The sequence below is a fragment of the Eptatretus burgeri genome, chromosome 3, assembly GCF_056783735.1.
Source record: "Eptatretus burgeri isolate ZD-2024b chromosome 3, Ebu_testis_v1, whole genome shotgun sequence".
NCBI lineage: Eukaryota > Metazoa > Chordata > Myxini > Myxiniformes > Myxinidae > Eptatretus > Eptatretus burgeri.
The window spans coordinates 107151833-107175126 of record NC_140963.1 but is presented as its reverse complement, the minus strand read 5'-3'; the positions used below and the strand labels follow the sequence as shown (position 1 = coordinate 107175126).

Here is a 23294-nt window from a genome sequence, read left to right as displayed (position 1 = left end):
ACTTTGATGGTTATCAATTGAACAATGAAAAAACAATTTACTATAATCTCAAAATGATATGTGGCTCAGGAGGTGGCCAGATGAGAGCATTAAGAGAAGTTTATCATTTCGTAATGGCACAAATGGGGTATCTTAAAAAATATAAAGATTCAAATGTTTTGTTTGTCAATATTTTAGATGGGGATTATTGTGCAAAGAAAATTAAACTATTGAAGGAATTTGAGAATGAACAAATCTTTATAGGTTCAATGAGTGAGCTGTTCAACCCCCAGGTGTTCAATTCAATGAGGTTCAACCTCCAAGTTAAAAGGGGAGACAAATAAATATACCTTGGGATAAAAAGGAGATTTATTTTTAGGGAAAAAAAATATAAATCGCTGAAAATCCCCCATTCATTTACATGGGGAAAAGTGAGCCAGAATCAGTATTCTTACCCTACTCACGAGCTCTCATTCCACCAGCAAATATCAACTATTCTCTCTCTATAATTCCAGGTGTGTATGTGTGTCCGCTGTTTCTCGACAACCACTGGTCCGATGTTAATTGAAACTTGCCAGGTATATTGCTGGGGACCTGAGGATGTGCCTTTTCAAGGTTTGATATTAATCGGACAAGTGGTTCCCAAGTTATGGACATTTATTTACCAAACCAATGAAAAGGTCACGTTGCTGCGTAGGCGTGGCCGATGGGGAAAGGGCGCCATTTAGTTAACGTTGCTTGGCGTTTTGCACCCACAGTATCTACAATTCCAGCAATCTGTGTTTGTTTGCCTTTCAAAAGGTTTGAAATTAATCGGACAAGTGGTGCCACCAGGATTTGAAAGAGGGAGACAGGTTTGAGAGTTCAGACGAGATGAGAAAGATGTTGTTTTCTGGCGCTCCTGAGGGTCAACACACACTTGTTCCAAACTTTGTGGAAGGAACTGAGATTGCCCTCAGTTGGATTTGCTTTCATTGCGGCGAAGGCAATTTGTTTTAGGACAACTGCCTCGCTACAAGCTTCAGTGTACCATGGGCGGGAAGAAGGGTTGGATAACAGAAGACGAGATGGGATGAATCTGTGCATGAGAGAAAGCAAATTACTTTGAAAGAATTCCCAGGATGAGTTGATGTTTGAGAAAGTAGAAATGCGAGACCAGTTTGGAAGTTTGGCTGCTTGAAGTCGCTGCCACTTGGCTTCAGTGAAATGCCAGACTCGACGGCGGTGAGATGGTTCTCTGATAACATCCAGAGAGGACCATGTAACATATGCATTGGGCTCCCTCCCTCTCACAGGTTTATATCGTAACAGAGCAATCCCGTGCCTTCCAGCAAATGTGATTCGAGTCAACACTGGCAGTTTTGTCTCAGAACGTTCCAGCACCTTCACGAATCTCACCAGGCAGTCTACAGTACAATACCGACATGTACAGTCAAAATTAGCTCATTGCATCAAGCAGTTTATAAATACAATTCACCGATGTGTACTACACGAAACTTATAACATGTAACCGTCAATTTTACTTGTGCATGTATCGGCACTTACCAATGCTTATTCACAAATACCACAACATCGAGCTTTTAACTGTAATCTATTGACCCTCTCATTTGCTCAAGGTCATCTGCTTGGAAATAAGCTAACATTACCGCTTTGCATAAAAAAAAATTAAGGTGCAAAAACAGATCCCTGCAACTACAGACTAATGAGCTTTCTCCCAATCATCAGCAAGGTTTTCAAATCCATCATCGCTTCAGACATCAAATCCTTCCTCTTCTCTAATAGGTTGATTTCCGATCATCAATTTGGATTCAGACCAGATCACTCTACCCTGGATGTGCTGCTTCTGCTCTCCCAACAATGGATGGAGATCCTCAATTCCAGATATGAAATCAGAACCATCTCCCTGGACATATCGCATGCTTTCGATACAGTCTGGCACCCCATCCTGCTCACAAAACTCTTCCTGTGGTATCCAAGGCAATCTCCACTCATGGCTCACAGACTTCCTCTCCTGTTGCAGCCAACGTGTGGCCCTTAATAGCTCCCCCTCATCTCCTCTTCCTGTCCCGGCTGGAGTTCCTCAAGGTAGCGTTCTAGGCCCTGTTCTTTTTCTGGTTTTCATCAATGATCTCTCCGACTCTGTAAAATCCTCTTTATCTCTTTGCTGATGACTCCACCCTCTGCAGTACCATCTGTCATCCCTCAGATTGGCAAGCAGCAGCTTCTTCACTCTGCAGATCTGGATAAAATCACAAACTGGTCCAACACTTGGAACACGCCTCAATCCTGAAAAATCTGACTCTCACTATCCATCCACCCATTGGGACTATACTCTGCAGAGTGTTTGTGCTGCCAAAGCAGTCTCCTTGGCTATTGGGTACAATCCTGGCTGTTGGCCACTCCGACACAGGATAACAGCAAGCTGGCACTCATTTTCCCGGCCTCGGAAGGATGAACGGGCAGAGTCAACCCCATCTGGTATTAATTCAACATCCGAGGGGAATTTGAACTCAGGATCCGAGGATCCCAAGCCCACCACCAGAACAATTAAGCCAACACCAGGCATACTCTCACCATATCTCTCTCCGAAAAGGACCGTCTGGAAATATTGACAGACAAAAATGTTTATCATCTTTTTGACCCCCAAAACAGTCGAGTCCCTGATGTAAACCTGTTTCTGGAGCTGTACTCTCCATGGAATTTCACAATTACAAAAGAGCTCAGGGGACCATTTTTGTTTTTCTCCCATTGTGGAATATTTAATTACAGATAGTTATCAGGTAACATACCCGACTCAGGTGGGGCAGGCACCATCACAACTGAAGCAGTCTCTCAGCCAGGATTACACTAGGTACACTTACCATTGTCCCAGAACTTCTCCATGTCAGAGAAAACTCACCGAACTCATCAAAATGTATTTTTAACATCCACTTGATAATGCCAGCAGATATGTCTCACCTTAACATCCCTCCAATAGTTAGGGAATTTTAGCAAATTGTATTGACCATCTGAAAAAAATTTCTTCACTAACGTGTTCATGTAGGTGTCTACTAACACCTATCAATTAGTGCAAACCCAAATCCTTGTGGAAAATCCTGGGGAAGCAATCAAAGTTCGGGTGCTCGGAAAAAAAAAAAAAAAAAAAAAATCGGAAAAATTAACTTTTGCCAATATTGACTTGTGGGATGTCCAACTAGGGGCTTTTTTGGGGTGCTGAATTGATTCCAACCATTATTTTTGAGATAAAACACACCTTGAACATATAAAGTGTATTTTATTGACATTTTTAGCAGAACTGTGCTCAATGGAAATGTTGCTTCATCAGATTTTACAACCTTATTCATCAAACTCCCCAGTATCTTCCTCACTCCTCTTGTCATCCAGCTGGTTTATGTTCAGGCAAGAGTTACCATGACAGATGCCACAAGCAGAAATACACTTGACTCCTTGCTTTTTACAGCAGCACCTGAGTGAGCTGCAGTCCCCCACACAGTTGCAGCTGGCAAACGTCAGGAGGTAGTCTGGTGCAATGAGGTCTGTAGAAGGGACGTGTGCATATCCTTGCTCAGTGAGTTGCCATCCATAGTCCCGGGCATCCAACGATGGACTTTGCAGCATCAGCCAGTCTCTTGTCTGGAGGTAAGCTCGGAGAGAGTGATGTGCTGCAGCTCCTGTTGTCGGGGGGAGTTTCTTAGGTTTTATGCTCCCAGTAGCAGCTCGCTTGCTGAAGATGTCGAATCTCAAGTCTTCCAAGTCTTTGGAGGATTTCCCATGGAACATGAGCATGAAAAGATCACAGCCTGCTTTAATGATATCACCTTTCTCAGCTCGGATGTCCATAAGCACGTCCATTGCCCTCTCTGCTTCATCAGTCTTGCAGAGCTTGCTTAGCAAAGTTGGTTTGCTGAACCCAAAAATTGCAGACACTGTATCGCAGCCAGAGAAGCTGTGCAAGAAGATGAGATACCTCTGGTATATCTCTGGGAGGGCCTCCCAGATCTTTCCGACATCGTAAGATGTTTCTTTGGCTGTCGTGAGGACGATTGGATGGTCTGCAACATGATGAATCAGCATAACCAGGACATCTGTGTCCTCAGCCCTCACCTCGACAGGGGACTCTTGCCTCATCTCGAGCTGCGCGGACGATGGAGGTGTTGGCATCATTGGAGCATTGCTGCACACCGATTCCATTCCTACTAAATATCTCAGCAAGGAGCAGAACAAGCTGGGCTTTGTTGTTCTTGTTATCAAGGAACTTTTCTCTTGCAATGATGATTTTGAGATCCAGATGAATCTGAATGTCACAGCATGCATTATTTGTTCGTCTCAAGTGGTCATGGTCCTTGGTGGAGCTGCCATATCCGTCAAAGACCACCGTTATCCAGAGGCGATGGCTCCCCATGGACTTCACAAACCGGAGGTAGCTCTCGGAAACATCCTTCCAAGTAAGGTTAGCCTCCCACTTGACATTGTGCAGGAGCCACCCATCATCAACCACAAGGCTTGTGCAGGGGGGTTGTTCGACAGGTGCCACACATGCCTTCAGGAACCTTACTAGGGCAGCCTTGTCTGGCTTTTGCAACTTTTGATTTTTGTCAAACAGAGACATCGGTTTTGGTGTCAACTCAAAGCGCAGAGCTTCTTTGGTCTTGACTTCACGCTCACTGATGACAATGAGGCGGTTGAATAGCTTCAGCGAGTCAATGACCAGCTTCTCGCCATTGACTTTGGGTCCAGATCTGAGGCTTGCAAGTGATTTGACCTTGTGTTTGGTTACCATTGCATCCACAACAGTTTTCCCATCCATCTTAGCCTGTATGGCTCTGCCAACTTCTTCTGCTTGATCGGCATTGACTTGGTCTTCGGGAGTACTGCTGAACCCAGTTGAGAAGGACACCAGAGTCTTGTCCCATGTGGCATCGAAAACTTACGATTAGCTGTTTCAGTGGATATACTTCTCGCACAACTGTACAACTCTTTTACAATCCACATGGTATCTCAACTTGATGTCTTCTCCGTTGTTCCAGTCCTCATTTAGTCTCCCGATCAACGCTGCATCGCCCACAAGCTCAGAATGTGATGATCCGTGGGTGGCCTTTATTGGAGACTTTTGAGAGCGTATGCTTTTCAATCCCGGAACCACCACAGATGAAACACCTCAAGCCAGGTTCAGTCACATCCTTGTCCATACTGTCCTAAAAATAAGACTTTTTTTTGTAAACAACAGACAGGACATGAAATTTTGACACAAAACAGACAGAACACACATACAGTGATGTGTTTTAACATTAATAGGTCCACTCTACGTTGAATATCTTCAACTTCCATCAAGTCCGGTACACAATAATTTTATAGCTAAAAGCTCTTAGCTAACACCAGCTAACACAGATAAAATTCTACTGAGCATGAGCACAAGTATAACCAACAATATAGCAGTGGTTTTAAAAATATTGTATGCTGGTTTCAGCACAATTTGAACAATCTGAATCAATTGAGCCAAATTACTGCAAAACACAGTCTGAGATATCTAAAAATGTATCATATCAATATTTTACGGCCAGGGATTCATTTTTCCTCAAATCTAATGGTTGGAATCGATTCGGCACCCCCCCAAAAAACCCTAGTTAGACATCCCACAAGTCAATATTGGCAAAAGTTAATTTTCCGATTTTTTTTCCGCGCAGGCCCTCTGAGCACCCGAACTTTGATTGGCTCCACAGAATTTTCCACAAGGATTTGGGTTTGCACTAATTGATAGGTGTTAGTAGACACCAAGATGAACACGTTAGTGAAGAAAATTTTTTTCACAGATAGTCAATACAATTTACTAAAATTCCCTAACTTCAAGTCTAAGACTATGTTACACCGATTTATGCAAGACTCTGCCTGTGGAAAACTGTCACTTCCCTTATTTCTCTTTTGAAATGTAAACTTTGCGTTTCTCAAGTCCTACTGAATTGAAGAGTGTGTGTGTGTGTGTGTGTGTGTGTGTGTGTGTGTGTGTGTGTGTGTGTGTGTGTGTGTGTGTGTGTGTGTGTGTGTGTGTGTGTGTGTGTGTGTGTGTGTGTGTGTGTGTGTGTGTGTGTGTGTGTGTGTGTGTGTGTGTGTGTGTGTGTGTGTGTGTGTGTGTGTGTGGTGTCATGTCTGAATTTTATAGGGGAGAGAATAAATAAATAAAAACTGGCCCACTCCACAAATTTTTACATACGTACCTGGTCAGATCATGAGTACACAACTCCTCCACCCCCATAAGAGGAGACGGTTTAGGATCTTTGCCTGTATGGTACACGTGAGAGTGCAAGTGGTTTACTCACCCCTGCTGGAGACAGAGTTGATGACTAGGCAAGGCACAATATATATATATATATATATATATATATATATATATATATATATATATATATACATATATATATATATATATATATATATATATATATATATATACATATATATATATATATATATATATATATATATATTTGGCCAACCCGGCAGGAGAGGGTGGTTCCATCCATCCATTGGGACCATACTCTGTGCAGAGCATTGGTGCTGCCGAACAGTCTCTTGGCTATTGGGCCTAATCCTGGACAGGTCGCCACTCTGACACAGGTTCCAGTGAATTAAATGAGCCATCTGTCACACCACAACACATGCAGAACCGAAGCAGTATATGTGCTTGAGGAAATGGTATGCAGACCCAAATATTGATGCCTTTCTATATGCACATGCTCAGACAGTGGATGCGCTGCCCCCTGTAGGTTAGAGCAAGCCTTTGTAATTTGTTTAGGGTGCCAGCAGTAACTCACCAACTCTATGCAAGACAAGACACCTTGGCATTTCTTGTTTTTTTTTTAATACAACCACCAACCGGTGCTCGCAGACATGACACCCAATTTAACAAAGATCGGAGAGATGGCAGACACACATTGCGACATCACCCTCTGAAAAACACTAGGATGTTCAGAGCTGGGCCAAGTTTGAAAGCTAGTATCCACAGTTCAGAGGCCAGCCAGCATTCATAACTCTGCTATACTGCCAGCCCAATGCTTTGAACAACACTTTTTAAAATTCTGGCTCAAAGCAACGTGTGTGGGATGAAGAATAATTGGTACCTTCATAAAGAGGAATTTTGGGTGAAGCCTCATGTCGTCAGCGGAAATACAATTCTCTGTAAAGGATGGTGTCAATTTCTATTGGTAGAGACGTTAAACAATGGATTGTGTTAACCAAAAGCCCATATATAAAGAATGTGTTAACCACGAGAGGAAACAAGGTACAGCTGAAGCAAAAGTCACATGTTGTTTGCAGCCTTCCAAGCCAAGGCGTGAATAAATGAAGAATACCATTTACATACCATCCTCAAACCCATCGTCATGAAAAGTATCCAGAGAAACTTCAAGTCATAAGAGAAATGACCTAGATTTTTCAAAACCACCTCAAAAAGTCTGCTTTAAAAACTTCCTGACCGCTGGCTGCACTTTCACTCACCTAATAGTGAGAAAATGCCTTAAGGAGTATGGAGATTGATTAATTAATTCGATAGTTGTGTCCTAATCAGTGTTACAATAAGTTGTACTAGGATCATCCCAATTAGGATTTGGACCAATCCTACTCTTCCAGACGTGCCTCTTGCATGTGGTTTCACTTTAACAACTTTGCTTCATGTCATTGGGGGGGGGGGGGGCAGGAAAGCCAATGAGGGAGGTGCAATGTCATGTGCAGGGAGTTCTAAAAGAGGACAACCAGTTCTGTTACTTTACAATATATTACATAATCTGCAAACACTGACATATCCTTTACAGTGGATAGGCCTCAGAAAAGAGAGTAACCATTTCTTCCAAGTAAATCATTGTAATGGTAGCCCAGATTGCAGTATGTGGCGTTGGTTCGCTCGGCCAATTAAGTAGCCACCACACAGTTCCCCATTTGCTTCATTTTCATCAATCTCCCAGGTACAGTAAACTGACCCTGGGTGTGAAGATCCTACCAGATGTGAATGTCGTCAATGGTATCGTTATGTTTGTGGTGATAGATGAAGGGATTTAAAAGGAAAGATCGCATTGTGTAGAGTTACTTGGCCCGTGGATGTGTAGGAGACTTCTCGATGTAATCAAGTAGATTGACTGAATTTACTTGTTACGCATCGCCACACGGGGGGGGGGGGGGGTGGTGCGGTGCTAATTAGATTGGGATTATGAATACTTTCCCCAGTATGTACTTTCCCCCCATGTCACTTTTCCCTACGTTTTTTTAATTCCAAGATCAGCAAAAGGTGGGGAACACTTCCCTAAAACAACTACATGCGGGCAGAGACCCCACCTTCCCAGGTTTCGTGCGAGATCACACCCTGGAGGTGGAGGATTGATGGGTGTGACGTGAGACACATGAAGAGGAAGAGGGCATGGGAGGAGCAGATCAGATGGGGTGGTTGTGAAGTAAGAACCAAGGGATGCACACGGTCGCGAGAGGATGTTAGTCAAGAGGACACCGATGATCTTGCTTTTGCTCTCGGCACGACGAAGGCTGCAAGATTCTCATGTTCGAGCTGTGTGAATTGCTCACGTGCTGAGCAGCAGAATGTTGACCGTTGATGGTTTGGCTAAGCCGTAAAGTGTGTACGTTTAAGGAGGGAAGGAGTCTAGGAGTGTGTGCCTCGTGGACCATCCTTGTGAACAGACCGGGTGCAAAAGAGGAACGGTCGGCATATTCGCTTGTGAAATTAAGCTGCACGACGGTCTTTGAGCCTTAGTGTTAATTGCCGCTCTCAAATTGCATTAGATACGTTCTTCGCTTGGTGAGAAGGCAGCTTGGCACCATTTTGTTGGGCCCGTCTATGAAGCGCCTCATATCAATTTAAAGCTCCCTCATGATGATCTCTGGCACAAAGGAGGGATTTTTCTTTGGCTCACTTTCCCCTCGTCTGTATTTGAGTCTTAGTGGAGGCACCTCAATTAGTTTTAGATTTCGTTTAGCTCACATCATTATAACTTGAATAGTCATCATTGTACACATTTGATTATTGTTATTAAATTATTATTTAATTAATTCAATCTGCTTGTGTCTGTGTAGTTGTGCTGTTCTGGTGCAGCGCTTAACTGTTTTCCCGCATGCATGATCTCAGTCTCGGCCTCCAAGGGAGAAGTTTAGCCATCCGTCCAGGTAGGGGGTTAAACCCCCTGGACACGGCAGTATTTTTGTGGACAAGCTTGGCTCGGAATTTTCTACCCACATGACCATCACAATACTAATAGAAATTTTAAAGTAACTTGCCCAATACAACCGAGATTATTTCCTTGTGACAAGAGTGGGCATGTTGGGTGGAGTACTTGTTGCAAACAAGTTATTTGTAAGTTCAGTGAAAATAGCTACATAAAAATATTGAACCAAACCACACTGGCCAGATCAAAACACGTCATGGGCCGGATCTGGCCCATGCCCAAGTGAAACATTTCAATCATCCCAGCCATTCCACAAAACACGACCAACTGTGGAAACATTATCAAAAGGTGCAATGAAAAGTAAAATAAAATCAACAAGCAACGAGATTAACAAGAGTTTTTAATTTACTCAATTCCAAAGGACTGCAGAGATTTTTTTAAATGGCAAATGAAGGACCATAGTACAATAGTAAAAGCAGGATAACAAAAAAATAATAATAACAACAACAAATAAAAAAACCCACAAAGCTAGTATTATGAGAAACTCAATTCAGTACTCGTAACAAGCCTGCAACAGCTTGTCTCATGGTTATGCAATGGCATTACCCCCATCCTTGTAAGAGGGTAAAAATGCTCAGCTCTGCTTGCTACACAGAAAAATTTACACCCTGTGGAATGGAACAATTCATGGTGCATCAGTGTCTTGCATGTCCGAAGTTACCCATTGCTTAATGAGTATTATAGTGGGGCAACTTAGCTAAATATAGCATAACAATTGTGCATTTTGTGAGGAAAGCAGCAAATTTGGCACACTAGTAGCCTAACATATTGTAAACAGATTTGGATATTGGGCCATCTCAAATTTAGCCGCTGATGGCTGTGGTAGCCATTTTCCACTGCCATCAAAAATTTTGAGATGGCCCAATATCCAAATCTATTCATAATATGTTCGGCTACTAGTTTGCCAAATTTGGTGCTTTCCTCACAAAATGCACAATTGTTATGCTAAGTTGCCCCACTATTACCACAATGACCGTTTACATTTTGGCCGAAGATGAAACATGTAAACTTAAAGTGCCTGAATTTTCAAAGCACATGTCAAACTCCTGGAAGAGGAAGGATGCAAAATTTTTTTTAAAATCATTTCCAGCAAGTTTCAATAAAATAAAATAATCATTCATTTGCACTTATTCAATCAAACAATTCCAACATAAAGTTAAGCCTCTTAGAGGTTAGTTAAGAAAAATTAAAGGTGAAGCAAGTCAGCATGTGTTGTTCATTCCTGTTTTAAAGATTATAGGGTATTTCATAATCAGTTGAGGGCTGGTCAGACAGCCAAGACCTGCATGGTATGCACACTCATCTCTAAGTTGGAGCCTAGTTTTGAATCCTTATCCAGCTATAAACTGTCATCCTGGTGTTTCACAGGTAGGGCGATTCACGTGTGTGTGTATGTGTATGTGTATATATATATGTGTGTGTATATATATATATATATATATATATATATATATATATATATATATGTGTGTGTGTGTGTGTGTGTGTGTGTGTGTGTGTGTGTGTGTGTGTGTGTGTGTGTGTGTGTGTGTGTGTGTGTGTGTGTGTGTGTGTGTGTGTGTGTGTGTGTGTGTGTGTGTGTGTGTGTGTGTGTGTGTGTGTGTGTGTGTGTGTGTGTGTGTGTGTGTGTGTGTGTGTGTGTGTGTGTGTGTGTGCGTGTGTGTGTGTGTGTGTGTGTGTGTGCATTGTCCATCATTTGGACGTGAAGGGGAGGCTAATCTGCCGGCATTACTTAGTGAACACTTAAGATCCCATGGTGTCCTTCGTGAAGAGAAGGCAAGCTATCACCAGCACCATGAACAAATTCCAAATTCCAGTGGGAATCATTTCTGGGAGGGCAATGGAAAACCACCCAGTCTATAATCCTTGCTTAGGAAGCTCCTTCGGCCATGAGTGAGTGAGTGACGGTTCAGCTGGATGCAACCTCATTAAAACATGCATAGCAAGCAGCATTTTAAAATTCTATGCTTTGAATCAAAACATGGAAATACTTTGCATACGAGGAGAAACTGCCCATCATGTCCAGGTACATGCAGAAACAGATTGCACTGTTCTTAGTTCGTTGCCCAAGGCAACAAAAATCAATCGAGTCAAAACAAGTATTTGATAATCAAGCAGCTGTCATATATATATATATATATATATATATATATATATATATATATATATATATATATATATATATATATATATATATATATATATATATATATATATATATATATATATATATATATATATATATATATAAACCCAAGTTTAAAGATTTTGTTAATTCCACCCCCACCCCCCCACCCCACAGCTCAAAAAAATAAATAAATAAACGATAGAAGTGTGCAGTAAACTTTATTTAATTTATCCATTCACTTTAAAATACACAGGAATACAAGGAACTTTAATTGCTAAACGATTCCAGCATGAAACATTTCCAAGGCAACAATGGAAAACGCAGACATTAAAGCAATCGTTACACGTATGAGGTTAAAATTACAATTTCAAAGACTATAGCTTCACTCACGTACAAGTAAATTATTGATGCAGAAAATATTATTATATAAACACAAATTGGAGTGGGGGTAAATGACAACCAAATCCAAGTGCAAAAAGGTAAATGCTACAATTGGAACCAAATAGTTGAATGGTATGTCCAAACGACAATGCTAACTGACGCAAATCAGCAAAGTCAAAATCAAATGGATCAATCCACTTGAAAAATCAAGTACCATACATAAAGGGCTCCCAAACAAATATCTATATACCAGCTATTTTGTGGGCACATCAGCATGCCCGGCATTTCGGAGAAAGAACACAAAACCTCTGCAACAAAGTGGCTTTTCAGTTTACGATAGCGGCTCATTATTCTGGCATGTTGTTGTCCCAAAAAATAAAAAATAAAAATAAAAAAACCATTAATCCAGTTACTTTGAGGAAGAAAAAAAAAATTGTCCAAGTCAGACCAACTTCCTTACAATTGCAACAATCATTTCAAGGGTGGGGTGGAGAAAGTTAACCACTGCTTCTAATCCAAGAATTGCGGTATCTTATAGTGTATAACAAAGTCAAATCTAAGCATGAAAAAAAAATAATAATAATAATGATAATCGCATCTCCTCAATTATTACTTTGCAAACATAAATGCTGAATTGGAGACCAATAAAACAGGGTTCAGAACTCTACGAGACATATGACAGCAGGATCCAACAGCTTGGTGTTTGAGGCTCTCGTGTCTCGTTACAAAGACGCCTTGGCTTCGTGAATACTGCAATGCATCATCTCATTTGGACAACGTTAATCAAATGCTTAAACATCTAGAACACCACTAGACTGTCCAAAATTTAAACATGTGGAAACAAAGCAGTACATCAAGAACCACCCGAATTGCTTGAATAACTTCATCGACCATATGGCTTGTAACCCTTCACCAAACAGTGGCAAAGTGAGAAAATCGAGGTGGAAGGAGATTGGGGTGGGGGGGGGGGGAGACAAAACAAAACAAAACAAAACAAAAAAGCAGGTTAGTCTTTCATTATCTTTACACATTTTGTTATAAATGCATTCACCATCTTGATTTTCCTTCATTTTTCACATAATTGAAAAGAGATATGCTGCATTCCATGTACATAAGCTCAATGTTATCAAGAGTCAAAACTTTTCAAGTCAACTTCAAAATCAGTCAGGGGTAACACAATTTTCCTTTAGAAGCTCCTTTCCAACATCATCATCCGTTTCGCTGTCAAAATCCGTATCCTGTCCAGAAAGGAGGTGGCCAAAATGAAGTTTTTGGCGCCGGCGGTAACCCCAGAATTGTAACAGGCCGAATAGCAGTACACATGTTGCCATGACTATGGAAAAGCATCGAAAGAGTAGTTTGAAATTGTAGGCAGAGGCAACCAATCCTGCAACCAAACTCCCAGCAACAGCACCGAGGTTATAAATAGATGCAAAAGCACCATCCCGTGCCATCAACTCGGCATTGGGCAGCCCTGCTCCACCAGAAACAACCATGCGCAGAACAGGCACTCCCAGGAACGACAAAACCTGTGCTGGCAACACCAGCCAAGCTTCAGTCAAAAGAGAGTAAAGAAACAGCTGGATAGACATGCAACAAAGGGCCAACAAAATCAAGACATTCCTTGAGAGACGAGCAAACACGCGGCATGATCGAGCAAACACCAGGAATGCCAGTTTGCAAACGGCACTCAGAAAAACAACGATCCCCAAGAGCAACAATGTTCCGTCAAGGTCTTGAAGAAGCCAGAAGAGAAAGAGTTCAGCAGAGACGGAAGCAAAACCCGACAAGAACATCACGACAGAATAGGATACAACACAGGCATCAAAGGGCAAGTGGCCACCAATATTCATAACAAGTTTGGACGATATTATGGGATACTTTAGGCCTAAAAGAATTACAGGCACAATAATAGCAGAAAAGGTGTAGATATGAACGGCCATTCGGCTGATATTGGGTGCAATATTACAGTCCAAGTTGGTGACAATTGCCGTGATCCCAAGGCCGCCAAAGGCAAAACCCACGTAACCCCACAACCTTCCAGCATCGAAATGGGAGGGCTCAGTTGTTCCTGCAACTTCATTGAGTCGTAGGACAAAACGTAGGAGTGCATCACGACTCACGCCCTCCACCACAGCAGAAAAGGCTCCTGCTGCAGTCATCGAAAGCAATGCAGCGATGAACACTTGGTATTCATCACCACGTTCAAACATTTCTGGTACAAACCCCGTCAGCCATTCCCACGTAGAGCTGGCATTTCCTCGTGAACTATCATTTGTGGCAAATACTGCAGTTTTGCTTTCATCCTTGGACCTGTTGTTGCAGAGGTTGTTCATGGCTGTTGGCCTAATCATTTTTGGTTTCTCTCCTTGAAGGACAAAACTTTCCCCACATGAAATTTCAAAATTGCTCTTCGGATGCACAAGAGCCCAGCCTCGAAAGCATTCATCCAGAGGCTGGAAAGGAGCAAACATGAGGCCTAGGTATGCTGCCATTAAACCTAACAAGGCTGTTATAAGAGCCAAGCGTGCCCTGAGAAGTCTTCTCGTGTAGCGTCTTGCCAAAGGAGCAATGGTCAGGAATGCAAGGCCACGGGCAGCCAGGATGAAGCCGACCAAAGCAGCAGAGAGCCCCATCTGGCGGAAGTAAATGGGGAGGAATGGCAACAGGCAACCAGTAGCCATGCGGTAGATGCAACGAAAGAGACTTCCGGTGGTCAAAGCTTGTCGAACCCTTTGGTGCTGCATGACTTCCGGTTGTGCCAAGCATCCCCTGAATAGAATACAGGTTGGGGAAGGGGGGGGGAGAGAGTCACACAAGCTTCATTAAACATGGATAACCTGCAAATTACATGGATGATTTAATCTGTCTTTATAATGTTTATGCAAAAATCAATCCAAAGTATTTTCAGAAAAGCCTCCGAATAGATGAGACTAGACTATGGTGCTCTGCCAAAAAGCAGGTTCAGTGATGCCAAGGCAGCTACACAACAAGGATTACACCAAGTGGTATCCCTTTGCCTTGCCAAAGGTCATCAGAGCAAGAATTTGGAATTTGTTCAGGGTGCTGGAGAGAACTCACCGACCCTGAAAGACACCGTGGGATGGCGGGTGGGACTCCTGTTGGGCGCACTTTGATTAAATACCGCCTTCAAATAAATTAAAATATCTACATGTTGTTGCGGATCTGGGAACCGCATCCCTCCAAAGCAATAGCAACCATCATACAGCGGTCCTTGGACAGTTAATCCATCAATATACGTTCAGACAGACTCTTCCCTTTTGTCTAGCGGGACAACGGGACAGTGCATTGTGTAAACTTCATAGCTCGGTCCGATTAAATCTCTGCACTCATTCCTGAGGTAAATCCCAGCCACGTGCACCCTTCACTGTGAGATGGGTCCTCAACAAAGGCCAAGCAGGCATTACGCCGGACACCCCTCTGCAGAAGTCACAGCCTGCCAAACGCACGTGCAGCGGTAATGTCCCAACATACCGAGGAGATGGAAGAAATGATACCCTAAATGCTGGCAACTTGCAAAGCGCACGCGGCCGCACCCTTTACAACCCATTTCCAAATCCCCATCTAATAATTATTCTGTCTCCTTCCAATCCAAATCCCCATTTAATACTTGTGTCTATCCTCTCTTCCAATCTTTTCCCTGAATTCATGACACGGATCAGCGCGGCGGACCCACGCACAGCCCCGGGGTGGTTTATTATCGCACTGTGCGGGGCATGCTCGATAGCGGGCGGACCCACGTGCACTATACGAGGCATGCTCGATGGCAGCAGACACACGCGCTGGCCACGTGTAGAATGGCGAACCCACGTGCACTGTACGGGGCATGCTCAATGGCAGCAGACCCACGCGCTGGCCACGTGTAGAATGGCGGACCCACGTGCACTGTACGGGGCGTGCTCGATGGCGGCGGACCCACGCACTGACCACGTGTAGAATGGCAGACTCACGCGCAGCCGTGATACTTTATCATCGTGCAGAACGGGGCACGAATACATCTTTGGTCAGGTCTGTGCATGGGGTTATAATAACATCTTACCATTGGTCTTCTTGCACCACAACAGCAACAAATGTCTCGCGAGGACGGCAGACATCCTCCCACACCTGTTCCTTGATGCAGCTGCTACCAGGCAGAGGCATGCTGTGCGGCTGGATCGCTCGGGCCGTGTGGAGCACCATGGAGCAGGCACAAAGACCGGTGTCAACCACGGGTCACCGAGGCACGGCACGGGGGTCGGTGGAAGGAGATTCATGTTATAGTGCTCGGAGCGAGACGATTCCTCAGCTTGGAACCATCTGACCGGAAGTGAAGTGGAGCCGCTTCCGGTCATGGTGGCTGGCCCGTGTGCTGGCTGGGGCCCAACCAAAGCGCCCGATTCGGGTGATGACACATTGCTTCGGGTCGTCGCCCCCGCCCCACTGGATAAATGAAAGGACAGGTCGCGGGGCGGTGAGAGAAGTAGTCATTGTTCTAGCTTGGTTCTGGTGTGTCGTTCCTGCTCGTCATTTCTGGCGTGTCATTCCTGTCAGGCTTGTGATCGACAACCTACCCATTCACCTGCTGACTCCACCTTCTTCACCTCCTCATCATCTCTCCCCACCTATTGGCTTCTGACTCCACCCAAGTCCCTCCCTTCATGCCCGACGGTCACATCTCATTCTCTGGACCGACGCTAGCTGCATGAAGTGCCATGAAGCAAGAGACGACGCACCAACTGTGAGGGAGGTATCGCCCAGTGGAGCAACCCCCAAAACTTATTGGTGGCGCGATCTGGCAATCATGCAAGGTATTGAGAGACAGTTAGCCTCATCTCCTCTCCTTTTTCTCTTCGTTTGTGTGCCCTGGTGCCTGTCCTCATTTAAGTTAAGAGTGTAAACGAATTATAATCAGGATAACTCCGCTCTGTGTCTGCTTTTGTAAGTTGCTTGTATATTGCCGCACCTTTCACTTTTCTTGCTATCCCTGCTCCAGACAACAAACAACATTCATTGTGCCACATACCTTTCCTCGTCTGCCTGTTAATAAATCCTTTGTAGAAATGTTCCCAGCTCGGTTTTGTATTTTCTTTCATTGATCCAGCATGGTCCCTATCCTAACTTAGCCAGGACTGTATTCCCAACGATCTATTCCTTTTAGCCGGTACGTCCTTGGCAGTGTCGCTTGGTTGCATCTGATCTGGTAACGTGATCTGGTTCGGACAAGGCGTACTGAGGGCGTGTCCCCCGGTAATTAGATCACGTGGTTATTTTTCGGCAACCGGATTAACTCAACAGAGGACCCTAAGTCACGTGGTTGAGTTATTGGCGCTCATGGTCAGTTAGCGACCCACCGCATCACAGAATTATCCGTGTGCGACGGCCAGCAATTCCGGGGAGTCTGGTGGGAACCCGTGATAGAAGACCACCATGGGGTGGGGAGGAAGCTCATCTGACCCCTGGCCCACAACAACATATATGTAGACACACACACACACACACACACACACACACACACACACACACACACACACACACACACACACACACACACACACACACACACACGTGTATGTGTTTAGACAGTCTATGAAAGTCGAGTCGGAAATCGAACCAAGACTAAACAGCTGAAAGGCAAGTGTGCTCCATCTGAACCAGCCTGTTGGACCAAAAGACTATATTTGGCGTTAAGACAACATTCATTGGAAAATAGCCAACACAATAAGAAGGCAACCATTCACCTGATTATCTTATGGAGCAAATCCTTCCTGGCAATGTCCCTCAAAAAATGTGGGGGTTTTTTTTTGCCCCACATCTTTGTAAATGAGTGATGCTAAAGTTACAGTCTTGACTAATTATCACCATCACCCCAAATCCCTGTGAAGGATCATCTGAAATCTTCCACAAAGCTGCTTCAATAACTCCATACATTGTCATTTTTCACCATTACAGAAAAATTAGTTTAACTTTGGCTTAAAAGATACAAAAAAAAACAAAATCATTCCTCAGCACAAGGACAATCCATTTTAACCACACCAGTGGTCGCTTCGACCCACTTTTCATGCTTCACCAAACAAAAAGATGGACCAATATTTTTATTTGTTGTTGTTTTGATGGTGTTCGTGTATTCTGACTCATCTCATGCTACCATTTCGAAATCAAAACAACCAATCCAGTTACTAATCTGAAAAAAAAAAAAATTCCCACCAAATCTCAGCTGAGAGAATAGTCATCACAACTCAGGAAGGACATAGCTGCCATAAAGAGGGTTCAGTGCTGGGCTACTAGATTGATCCCAGGCCAAGCTACACTCAGCTACGAGGAGAGGCTGAAGGAGACATGATAGAGATGTTTAACTAAGGGTACAGACATAACGAAGAATAATCATTCAGCAGAGTAGACAGTGATAGGACCAGGGGCCATAACCTGAGAGTAAAGAAGAGGAGAGTTGAGACAGTAATAAGGCAGGGGGTCTTTTACTCAGAGAGTAGTTATTAATGCATGGAATGGTTTCCCTGGAAAGGTCGTGGCAGCAGAAACAGTATATAAGTTTAAATTGGAATTGGAGAGGTAGCTGCAAGTCTTGGAGATAGAGGGGTACAAGAATGTTAGCAGGACTTTTAGGTAGCTTGAGCATTGATGGGAAATTTTTTTTTAACCCAAGACAGTCTTTTGAACAGGAGAGGGAAGAGGAAAGGAAACTTGGCTACCTGTAAATTGATGGATCGAGGTAGGGGTGGGGGGGGGCAGAAAAGAAATATAATATAATACATGGGTAGTAATGACCAAAGTTGGTGGTAAACTGCCTTATTTAATTATTCTGCTATACATGGAATCAGATTCATGATTGGGCTGATGGTTTGTGCTGTCAGCAGTTCTGAAAGGCATTTGTGTTTTCCCATGGTTTGTATTAATTTAGTACTTGGTGAAATTTTTTTTTGTGAAGTATGTTGCTCTGTGACATTTGTCTGTCACACGATTTTTGGCCACAGTTCAAGCAATCATTCAAAGTGATTCGTCACCATTGAGAGATGGGGTCAGAAACCATGTATGACATGATACAGTATCTCTAAAAGTTGTGGACTTGTGACAAAACTAGGTGGACGAGTTGGTTCGGTAACAAGAATAAGCAGATTTGTTATTGGTTAAGGACCAGATTCAGATTCAGATCCAACCTATCAGTGAGTTACAAAATGTAAACTGTTCAGCCTGACGAAGGGTCTGCACTCGACAGAGTGCCATGCCGTTTCGTCAAGTGTCACAAGTGATTTATTTTTTTCATTTATCTTTTCCTTATACACGTAAGCTGAACTACAAGCTTTTATCTGAAACAGACAGTAGTGTACCCTCTCACACTCATCTCTTGAGGTGTATCTCAACATAGAAACCACCATTCAACTGCTACCAGCTGCAGAATGCAAAACAAGTTTGTTTTTGTTTTTTTTTTTTTAAATCAAACTCATTGTTGGTCTCAACCCCAACCTGAAAACATTTTGAATCGTTTTGCAGCTTTTGTCACATAACTTGAGGGTTGTAATCCATCATCAGTAATCATCTCAACCCTCCAACATGAACTTATTTCTGACCTGTTGATGAAGCCATTGTGCAGAAACAGCAGCGTCCAAGACTGGTGTTGATGCAAACTTGGGAAAATCCATGTGACCCTTTTACACCTCACCTTTTGGATGGTGATCTATGCTGATGCCCTATGGAGGTGATCAAACATTTTGTATCCAATAAATACAAGATTTCAGGAGTTAAGAACCTCAGCTGGCATCCATAAAACTGTTGCTCCTGCAGTTGCATGGTTTATCACCACACAGTCATCCAAGGTCAATTACACTTGAGGGTTGAGAATAAGTCCAAACAGATGGTGCACCAATGAACATATTGTTGTGGCCGGGGGATGGTGGTGAGAATGACCACTAGGTGGGGGAGGTTACGCCGTCTCCCATCAGACCCCCCGGAATTGTAGGCCGTCGCTCTGGATAATTGCTTGAGCTGGCGGGTCGCTGAACCGACCGTGGACGCCAATATCTCAACCGCGGAGCGTAGGGTCTATTTGTCTATAACCAATTTACCTAATTAACTAAAATAAATTTATTAACAGTCAAATAAAGACAAAGGCAAGACTTGACGTGAATATGCAACCAGAGAAATATTTACAATAAGCACAAAACACTTACTCAGTTCTACTTGAAGACGGGCCCACACGCAGACACACACACAAAAAGAAAAGAAACCCCAGAGTCTTTATTTGACCCTCGCAGCCGTGAAGAGAGACAAGCTGGGGGTCAGAGTTCGGTGGGCACCTGGTCGTCGGAGGGAAAGCGTGCTCTATAGTGCGGCACCTGCCAAAGGTCGTCGGTTTGGTCCCAGTCGCACGTGTGGGACCCGTGGCTCGTGGCTATTTGTCGGGGTCCACAGAACTCCTCTCCTGTAACAGCCACAGTGAAAACTCCTCTCCACTGAACTCTTCAGAATTCACGACCGAACCCCCTCAGAACTCTCGAGACTCCTCTCTACAGAACTCCCCGCTGAGGATGGCGTCGAAACTTTTATGGGCCTCCCTCAGCGGAGAGGGGCCTTGGTGAAACTGACGTCACTGTTCGCCCTGATTGGATGGGGCTTCCATGGGTCTGCCCTTTCTGGGCTGGGTTTCGGCCATACCGGGAAGCCCGCCCACTCCACACGTGTGGACTCGCCCAAAAAGGTACTTTACAAAGATTTTGCCTCGAAACAGCGACTCGCCGGTTGGGCGGGTGAAGCGTTTGTTCAGTGGTGTTTTCGATTTGTTTGTTGGATGGTCTTAGATGGTTTGTTGGATGTAAAGATTTAATAACCCACCTAAAAGAAGTCGCAACGCACGTTTTTGATTCTCCCACAAGACAAAAGGAATGGGATCTGACTACACGTTTACTTAACGGGATAACTGACTTTTGGGACCTGTATGTTGAATGCAAATGGTTTCCAGATCCGTAAGAATATCAATTAATAATTAAAACTGGTAAACCAGTAATCCCGGGCTTCAAGGCGTGCCTCCATTTTAACAAATTTCAACACTATCACCCTGTCACATGATATGGGTTTTCCGAGTTAGAAAGTTAGTTCAGGTCTGCAATGGGGTCCAGCTACGGGGTCCCTCATGTTATCTCAATGAAGGATTGAAAAGCCCATAGCAATGCATGATAAAGAAAGAAACCACATTGGACAAATTTTCAAGTCCCCAAAAAAGTCCAATAACTACACATTTGCATATTAACGTAAATGGTGAACTTGAAGAACTTAAAAATATCTTCCAGAATGTGTGGTCATTATATGTCTATCTTCTTTAGTTTTCATTTTACATGTCAAAAATGGGTGATTTTAAACTTTGGGGGGCTCTGGGGCCTCATTGGGGTAAAATTCAGAAATAGTGTAAACATATTTGGAGTCCCCTCTTCAAGGCCTATCAGAATCTGTCATTAAATTTTTTCAACTCTCATTTGCATACTTAATGAGGCGAATCGGCATCATTTTAATCATATAAATTTTGCAACGATTTCGACCAAATTAACAACTTAACATTTCAATGGAACCTGGCAAATGCGTGCAAAAGTTTGAGGCTGTCGGATTATCCCTTCTGGAGAAGAAGATGTTTTCAGGTTTTGGAGAAAATCCAATATGGCCGCCATACCACGTGACCTACGTCATCAAAATTTTCAAAGCACAAACATCAAGTGGAGAGTTATTAAATGAATAAATTTCATCGAATTTCATCCAAGCGTTGTTTTCATTTTATGACATTTCAAAAATGGGTCATTTTCAACTTTGGGGGGCTCTGGGGCCTCACTGGGATCAAACACAGACATCGTATAAACATATTTGGAGTCCCATCTTTATGTCCTATCTAAATGTCATTAAATTTTTTTCAACTCTCATTTTCATATTTAATGAGGCGAATAGGCATCATTTTAAATCATGTAAATTAGATAACGATTTGGACCAAATTAACAACTTAACATTCCCATGGAATGCAACAAATGTGTGCAAAAGTTTGAGGCTGTCGGATTATCCCTTCTGGAGAAGATGTTTTTAGGTTTTGTATAAAATCCAATATGGCCGCCATACCACGTGACCTACGTCATCAAATGTTTCATAGTATAAACTTCAGGTGGTGAGTAATTATCCTGTTAAGTTTCGTTGAATTTCATCCAACAGTTTTCCCTCCAGATCCGCCACAAAATCGGTCAGTAGAACATAAAATGCCTTTAATAATAATAATAATACTAACGAATTCAATAGGGCTTCAGCCATGCTTGAAGCCCTAATATATATATTGTCAACTTTCATCATGTCCTCCTCGCTTCCCCTCACCCTTCCAGTTATGAATTTGAAATGCAAACTTTTAAGTGTCTACTCAGGTCACAAATCCTCTTCTTCTTTAAAAGCCACAATTACCACCACATTCTTGTGGGGTTGTCCATGGGAAGTTTTTGGTCCAAGTCGTCCACAAACTGGCTGGTAAAATCTGATGCTCAACAAATGAGTTAGAGCAGGAATTTGGAATTTGGCCAAGGTGTTGGTGAGAGCTCACCTTCTGCCTTGTGAAGGACACCATGGGATTACAATACCCACCAACTAATGTCGTAGACAGGATGCCAGTGTAAAGTCCATTCAAGGGACGGAACGCACATTGATGAATCATCCTCCCTGTAAAACCCAGGTGTCATACAGGATGACAGTTTGTAGCTGCGGTGAGATTCGAACCCAGGCGAGACAGCTCAGAGGCAAGTTTGTGTATTTCTATGCCATCCTACCACCTACTCAAAAGGGCGGAGGAGCTCCTTGAGAGCCAACGGCCATCCATAACTAGTGCCCAACTGTGTCTGCGGACGTCCTCCTGCAGTTGGGTCACTTATTAGGAGGTTGGTGGCAGGATTTGCACTCCGGCCACCGTAAAACCCTTCATTCCGCAAAACGCAAAAACGCAAAAAAAAAATCTGAAAACCCACTCCGTGGGAGTACCTCCTGTGCAGCTTCCCTTCGCAGGGCAGCTCACCGGATGACGGGATTGGGGCAAAGCCTTCGGGACCCCCAATCTTTGATGATAGGAGGGAAACCACGGGGTAACATCCCTGGGTCAGATTGCGGGAGAGTGTGTCGGAGTGGTGCTGAGGTGTCGTCCACCAGATGGCGGTCTCCTTGGGTTAACCTGAGGCGGTCCCTTCGGGTGGGTGCCTGGAATGGCCTATCCCTAAGAGAGGATGATCACCTGTCTCTGTCCAAACGCTTGAGCTCAGATGATAACATCGGGATTGCAGCTCTCTCTGAGGTTCGGAGACCGGATTGCGGCGAGATAATGGTGGGTGGTTACACCTACTATTGGTCTGGTCGCCCTGATGGTTACCATACCCAAGGAGTTGCTGTAGCTGTGTCCAATAAGCTGACCCCAATGATAATTGAGGTAACACCGGTCAGCGAGCGTATTATGAGATTAAGGATTCGCCACTCCTTAGGTGTCATTTCCCTGGTCTCTGTTTATGCTCCGACTGAGGCGAGTGATCTCACTGTGAAGGACACATTCTACGCCACACTCGAGTCTGTGG

At 43.6% G+C, this 23294-nt stretch overlaps 2 protein-coding genes across 2 annotated transcripts in view; one reads left to right on the top strand and one right to left on the bottom strand.

Annotated features, from left to right (window-relative positions):
- The window catches only part of MBLAC2 (metallo-beta-lactamase domain containing 2), a 99440-nt gene that overhangs the window by 18862 nt on the left and 57284 nt on the right, over window positions 1–23294 (top strand). The gene's annotated exons all lie outside the window — the stretch shown is intronic.
- The window catches only part of LOC147030621 (major facilitator superfamily domain-containing protein 6-like), a 30148-nt gene continuing 18383 nt past the window's right edge, over window positions 11530–23294 (bottom strand). The window contains exon 2 of the mRNA XM_085874867.1: window positions 11530–14481. Coding sequence (XP_085730993.1) covers window positions 12870–14456 — 1587 coding nt within the window. The 5' untranslated portion in view covers window positions 14457–14481 and the 3' untranslated portion in view covers window positions 11530–12869. The remainder of the gene's footprint in view (window positions 14482–23294) is intronic.